This window comes from Trachinotus anak, unplaced genomic scaffold (genome assembly GCF_046630095.1).
Source record: "Trachinotus anak isolate AG129_WGS33_773 ecotype Australia unplaced genomic scaffold, CSIRO_AGI_Tana_v1 ptg000026l, whole genome shotgun sequence".
NCBI lineage: Eukaryota > Metazoa > Chordata > Actinopteri > Carangiformes > Carangidae > Trachinotus > Trachinotus anak.
In genome coordinates, this window is record NW_027273877.1 from 10,972,501 (window position 1) to 10,979,773 (window position 7,273).

Genomic DNA, 7,273 nt, shown 5'->3' on the forward strand with positions numbered 1-7,273 from the left:
GGTGCACAGAGCCTGTAGTTGGCGAGATATCATTCACTGTCATCACTTATTAACATTTGCCATATGTGGAGAAAAGGCTGTATATTGCTCTCTTAAAGATCAGGTGGGTTTTCTGATGCTGCCAACTTCAGTCATAAAAATTTAAAGACTGTTTTGCTGAAATTACACCAATATGTCATTACATCCAGACTGTTGCTGCTAATATAAGAGTGCTCACTTTCACACTTACAACTGTATGTATGTTCTGCCCTCACCAAGCACTTTATTAGGAATGCCACACGAACACTGGGTAGTTCCTCCCTTTGTTCTCAAAACAGCCTTTGTTCTTCATGGAATGCATTCCACAAAATGTTGGAAACTTTCCTTTAAGATTCTGCTCCAAGTCAGCATGATGCATCACATAATTTCTGCAGATTTGTCAGCTGCACATTCATGGTTCCAATCTCCCGTTCTACCACATCCCAGAGGTGTTCTACTGGGAAGGTCAGTGAAGTTCACTGAACTCATTGTCATTTTCATGAGAATAGTTTGAGATGACTGTTACTTGGTGACATTAAGCATGCTGGAAATAGCCATTAGAAGATGTAAACTGTGGCCATAAACGGATGAACATGGTCAGCCACAATATTCAGATACACTGTAGCATTCAAACCATGATTGATTAGTATTTAGGGGCACACAATGTCTCGTTAATGCATTCCCCACACCAAACCGGTGTGCAGTCTGAGAAGCTTTTCTTTTCACCACGCTTGTAAATAGTGGTTATCTGAGTTACCTGATCCTTTCTGTCAACTCCAACCAGTCTGACACTAACAAGTCACTCATTCTGATGTTTGATGTAACTATTAACTGAACCTGTATCTGCAGGATTTGATTGGCTGATTGGATAACTGCAAGAATAAGAAGGTGTACAGATGTTCCTAATAAAGTGCAGGGTCAGTATGTTCCACTGGGGTCCATGAGAAACAACATTTTGTTTCCCCGTATATATATCAAGCATGTGTGGAAATAAATCTCAACCTGATCCTACTGTTGGTGGATTAGCTGATTAATTTTTGCATTCACATTATTGATTTTTTTTCATTATTGATTAAACTGCCAATCATTTTCTTAAGCATTTAGTTGTTTTGTCTATAAAATGATAAACATTTTGAAATATATAAACATTGTAATTTCCCACTGCAAGTTGATGTCTTCAAATGTTTGTCTGACCCACTGTCCAAAACCCAATGTATTCGGTGTACAGTCATGCATGACTAAGAAAATAATTAAATCTGAGAATCTAATGTTGAGCCAATTAATGTTTGTATTTTTATGTTTAAAAAAATGTCACAATTGATTATCAAAATAGTTTCTGATAAATTTTCTGTGGATTGATTAATTAAGTAATCATTGCAGCTCTATTCACAAGCTATTTAGGCCGTTACACCTGGAAGACAAACGTAGTCATAAATGGCCCATGAATGTAAATTTGATGGTTTCTTGCATTAAAAAGATTGATGTTTGAAAAGCTGACTTTCAGGATTTCATGTTGTTGTGGTTTTGGATATGTTTTAAAAAATCTACATGTAAAGTCTAATTATGATGGTTAAAATAACTCAAACAAGATCTACTGGGCAATTTAAAAAAAAAAATAGCTGAAACTAATTTTATTCCATTCTGTACCCCTATAAGTAATGAGACATATGCTATACTGATGGTATAATCTTGTCCCCATGCCCAGGTAAAACCAATGTTCTGTCCAAAGAGGACTGGTGGCAGCTGCTTGTGAGCTGTGTGCTGACGCTGTGTGAGGTGCAGCGCTATGCAGAGGCTGAGCTCCTGGTGGAGTCCGCCATGGAGTTCTACTCCTTTTATGACAATAAGCCCAGGAGGAAGGAGCTGGAGTTCTTCGGCCTGTCTGCCACCATCCTGGACCACAACCACTACAAGGCCTACAACTACATCAGGTAGACTCACATGTACAGGTCCATCAAGTGAAGACAAAGTTGTTAACTTGTATGCTTGTGGGGTTTTTTTTATTTTTTTTGTCAATAGTTTTTGTAACATCAAAATATACACTCACTTAGTACATTAATAGGAACACCTGTACTGGTGCTTATTCATGCAGCTATCCAATCATGGTTTGGCAGTGTAATGTATAAAATCATGCAGATACAGGTCAGGAGCTTCCAATAATGTTTACATCAAACATCAGAATAAGGAAAAATGTGATCTCAGTGACTTCAACTGTGGCATTTTTTTGGCTGGTTTGAATATTTCTGAAATTGCTGATCTCCTGGATTTTCATATACAACAGTCTCTACAGTTTTTACCCAGAATGGAGTCAGCAAAAAAACTTAGAATAAGCAGCAGGTCTGTGGAGGAAACACCTTGTTGATGAGAGGAAAGGTCAGAGAATAGACTAACTGGTTGGAGCTGACAGAATGGCTTTAGTCACTATTTTTACAGCTGTGATGAGCAAAAAAGCTTCTCAGAATGAACAACACAGCCACCCATGAGGCAGATGGAGAGATGGACTACAACAGCAAAAGTTGACATCAGGTTCCACTCCTGTCACCAAGACCAGAAACCTGAGGCTGAAGTGGACACATGCTCACCAACACTGGACAGTTGAATACTGGGAAAATTTAGTCTGGTTTGGTGGATCAAGTTTTCTGCTGAGGCAGCAGATGGTAGGGTTTGGGTTTGTCCAGGCTGGTGATGGTAGTGTAATGGTGTGGGGAAAGTTTCCTTGACTCACTTAGGCCCTTAATACCAATCAGTCATACTGAATGGTGTTCATCCCTTTATGATCACAGTTTACCATCTTCTAATGGCCACTTCCAGCAGGATAATGCTCCATGTCACACAGCTAAAGATGCCTCAAACTGGTTTTATGAACATGACAATGAGTTCAGTGAACTTCAGTGGCCTCCCCAGTCTCCAGATCTGAATTCAGTAGAACACCTTTGGGACGTTGTAAAACAGGTGATTGGCAGCATGAATGTCAAGCTAACAGTTCTGCAGAACTGATGTGATACAATCATGTCAACGTGCAGCAGAGTCTCAAAGGAAAGTTTCCAATATCTTGTCAAATCTATGCCACCATGGATTGAGGCTGATTTGAGAGCAAAGTATTAGTATTCTGTTCCTAATAAAGTGCTCTGTGAGAGTGAGTTTGTTTTTTTTTTCTCTACTCAATAGATTAATGCTGATGGAAAACGTGGATCTGCCTCAGCTTTGGAATATTTTCAACCAGGTGTGCTTAGGTGTCTCAAAATATACCTTTTCATATATCACCAAGTCAAAAATGGGCCTGTTTTGTGAACAAATCTTACTAATGATTGTCTTTTATCTTCCTCAGTTGACGATAACCTCTCAGCACCAGCGTCACCATCGGTTCTGTCTACGTCTGCTGTTAAAACACCCTGACAACCATGCCTTGTGTGTCCTCTGTGGTCATAACGCCATGGTGTCCGGCAGCTTCAAACATGCTCTGGGTACATAGACTCATACTGAATGCACTGGTCATTCTGCATGTTTTAGCCACTTATTCTCAATACTGCAGTTTTTGGTTGGATTTTCAAGCATTTGGAAAGTGTTCAGGCCCCCTCACTTTTTCCACACTTTGTTGTGTTGCAACCTTATGCTATAATCAAAAAGCCCTCACTGAGGAGAGGCTTCTGGCTGCTCACTCTGCAGGCCCAGATTGATGGAATGCTGCCATGATGGTTGCACTTGTGGAATTTTCCCATCTATACACAGGATCTCTGGACCGATTGCTCAGTTTGGCTGGGCAGCAAGCTCTAGAAAGAGTCCTGGTTGTTCCAAACTTTCTCCATTTAAGTGAGTGTAGAATGATGAAGGATTTTTTTTTAAATTTTAGCATAAGGTGTAGCATAACAAAATGTGAAAAAGTGAAGGGTTCTGAATACATAAATGTGTCAAAACATTAGTTATAAAACGAAAACCTTAAGTCCAAAATGTCATCAATCTGACCAAAAAACACGTCAAGAGTTTTCAGTTGGTGTCCACACTTCCTCCACCAGGCTCCTGTTTTTAATTTTTCAGTTTGAATTTAGAAAATATTTGTTGATAACCTCTAATTTGTGTATCTTTAGGCCAATATGTTCAGGCCTTCCAGACTCACCCCAATAATCCACTGCACAGCCTGTGTGTGGGTCTCACCTTCTTTCACATGGCATCTCAGAAGTATGTAGCCAAACGACATACGCTGGTGCTGCAGGTAAAGTGTTTTAAACCCGCTAGGTTTTTTTTTTTTTCAAGGTTGTGTTTTAAAACACAGTGTACCATTGTCCAAACACTTTAAACAGACGTGTGTGTTCTCAGGGTTTCTCCTTCCTGTGGCGGTACGTGGAGCTGCGTGGAGAATGTCAGGAGAGCATGTACAACCTTGGCAGAGCATTACATCAGATGGGTCTCATGCATTTGGCCATACATTATTACCAGAAGGCACTTAGGTTGCCTACACAGAAACTGGAGGTAAATACACACACACATCACACTCAGATCACCTAACATATTTCTTCATGTTAACTTTCACTCACTTAGCACTTAATTAGGAACACCATACGAATACTGGGTAGAGTTGGTCATTGTCTATCAAACTGGCATATATGTATATATGATGTGAACAGTGAAACATTGTGATGGATGATGACATCATCAGGTAGGGGGAATCTGCAATTGATTATAATCAAGGTGGTGTGTTTTTAACAGAATGACATCCAAAAGCAATTCATAGACATAAAAAGCAAATAAATTTGAATATTTTTCCACAGCAAAATTAACATTTAGCAATACTCAATACTTACGAAAATGCTCAAAATAACACTTTGCAGGTATTTTTCCAGTTTAATTCAGAAGAAAGTACTTAAATACCAGATCCTTTGTTTTTGTGTTTTGCTGATTATCCATTTAAGTCTTCACCATTTAACTGACATGATATGCAAGTAAGACAACAGTGTGTGTGGCATTCTGTTTAACTTTATTTGATCTAGAATATAGCACTTGGTTTATTTTGGTTAACTCCTTGGTACAAGCAATGTAACCAACCCCACTGGGTAGTTCCTACCTTTGCTCTCAGATAAGCCTCAGTTCTCTGTGGCATGGATCCCACCAGATGTTGGAAACTTCTCCATGAGATTCTTCTCCATGTTGATATGATTGCAATCATGTCATTCTGTGGAATTGTTAGCTGGACATTCACGCTGCCAGTCTCCTGTTCTACCACATCCCAAAGTTGTTCTACTGGATTCACGGCTGGAGAATGGGGAGGCCACTGAAGTACATTTACTTCATTGTCATGTTAGTGAAACCAGTTTGAGACGACTTTTGCTTTGTAACATGGAGCATTGCCCTGCTGGAAGTAGCAATATAAGGTGGTAAACTGTGGCCATAAAGGATGAGCATTGGTCAGCAATAGTACTCAGGCTGTGGCATTCAAACCATGATTGATTGGTATTAGGGGCCTGAAGAGTGCCAAGAAAACATTACAGACACCATTACATCACCACCACAAGGCAGGTTGGATCCATGGATTTATGCTATTGATGCCAAACTCTGACCCTACCATCTGCTGCCTCAGCAGAAATTGAGATTCATCAGACCAGGCTACAATTTTTTCCAGTTTTCAACTGAGTCTTTGCCCGTTGCAGCCTCAGGTTTCTGTTCTTGGCTGACAGTGAAACCTGTTGTTGGTCATCCAGCACATGGTCAAGGTGCATTCTGAGATGCTTCTCAGCTCACCACAGTTGTAAAGAGTGATTATCTGAGTTACTGAAAACTTTCTTCAGCTCAAACCATTCTTCGGCCAGAGAACTGCTGCTCACTGGGTTTTTTGTTTTTCGCACCATTCTGAGTAAACACACATTTTGTGTGCGGAAAGCCCAGAAGATCAACAGAAATACTCAATCCAGCCTGTCTTCCATCAACAATCATGCCACAGTCAAGGTCACTGAGATCCCATTTTTTTCCCAGTCTGATGTTTGATCTGAACATTAACTGAGGCTCCTGAATTGCATGGTTTTATGCACTACACTGCTGCCACATGATTTGCTGATTGCATGAATAAGTAGTTTTGCAGTTATTCCTACTAAACTGCTGTTGCTCTTTTGTCTATCCCTCTTTCTATCCTTTCACCACCCATCCTGCCTGCAGGGTATCGCTGATGATCAGGTGGATCTAAAGAAGGAGACCGCCTTCAACCTGTCACTCATATACCAGGCCAGCGGCAACATGGAGATAGCTCGGCAACTCATCAACACACACTGCATAGTTTGAAGATGCCTCAAATAAATAAACAAATAAATAAAAGATGAAATTTAGGAGTTTTCAAACTAAAACAGGTCCAGCTGCATTTCCAAATGTCTCTGTTTTAGCAGCCAGCCCTACTGGTACACCTAGCTCTGATTAAAGATAGCTGCAAGATCTGTAACTTCTGCCTCCAGTCGTGCTTTACAGTGAGAATTGTGCTATCTACTGTATCATGCTGACACAGGAATACACAGATAAATACCTTTGTAGAAATAAAGACATTTATTTATGTTATGATTAATTACAAGCATTCATTACTTCCGGCAAGGAGGTTCTGTTTTCACCCATGTCTGTTTTTTGGTTTGTTTGTTTCTCAGCAGGACTTTGCAAAAGTACTGAACTGATTTCCACCAATATTGTGGAGGGATGGGATCAGGGAACAACCCATTAAGTTTCAGTGGAGATCTGGAAAATCCTGGAATTTTTCACTAAGCACTGCAAGATCTGGCATTTTTCGACATTTTCATCAGTTTCTCAGGAAACAATGAGAAATATTTATGGTATTGACTTCTATGAGTTTGTACAATTTGGTGTATATAATAATCTGGATCTGCACTAGTTGTAGCCTTCTTATTACTAATAGTAAACAACAGTGCATATGTCACCAGGAGTATTTAGGAATGGTTACATGAGTATTTCATTCAACATGCAATTAGAATTACAGAATAACAATAGCTGTTGCGACATAACAATGTGACAGTTCACATTGCTATATGATTTGTAAAATGCTGACATCATCATTTCACACAGCAGGTAATAAAATCATATAGCTGTCTTGTGTAAAGATTACAGACAAAAAATAAACAGACATGCTTTAGAGCAAGAGCTGTAGTATCATTTTGCCTTGGCAGGGGTAAAATGATAGACATTTGCTCTGAGTGCCATTCTAGTTTATGCAGTCATTTAATTTTACATTTAATTATTTATGTATTCATTTCAGCTTTTGTATATTTGA

The 7,273-nt window shown here is 39.5% G+C and overlaps 1 protein-coding gene across 5 annotated transcripts in view; it reads left to right on the forward strand.

Moving 5' to 3' along the window:
• gtf3c3 (general transcription factor IIIC, polypeptide 3) overlaps positions 1–7,052 on the forward strand; it is an 18,001-nt gene extending 10,949 nt beyond the window's left edge. Inside the window, exons 14-20 of one of the 5 annotated variants that reach the window (XR_011685330.1) lie at positions 1,724–1,949; positions 3,187–3,241; positions 3,347–3,482; positions 4,104–4,228; positions 4,333–4,485; positions 6,163–6,350; positions 6,636–7,052. Coding sequence is in view for 3 of the 5 variants with exons in the window: in XM_071464572.1 (XP_071320673.1) it covers positions 1,724–1,949; positions 3,187–3,241; positions 3,347–3,482; positions 4,104–4,228; positions 4,333–4,485; positions 6,163–6,285 (818 nt within the window). In the remaining 2 variants the exon portion in view is untranslated. Of the gene's footprint in view, positions 1–1,723; positions 1,950–3,186; positions 3,242–3,346; positions 3,483–4,103; positions 4,229–4,332; positions 4,486–6,162; positions 6,560–6,635 lie in introns of those variants that run through there. The other 4 variants (XR_011685329.1, XM_071464574.1, XM_071464572.1 and 1 more) reach the window with 4 other exon arrangements.
• Positions 7,053–7,273: the final 221 nt, after the last annotated feature.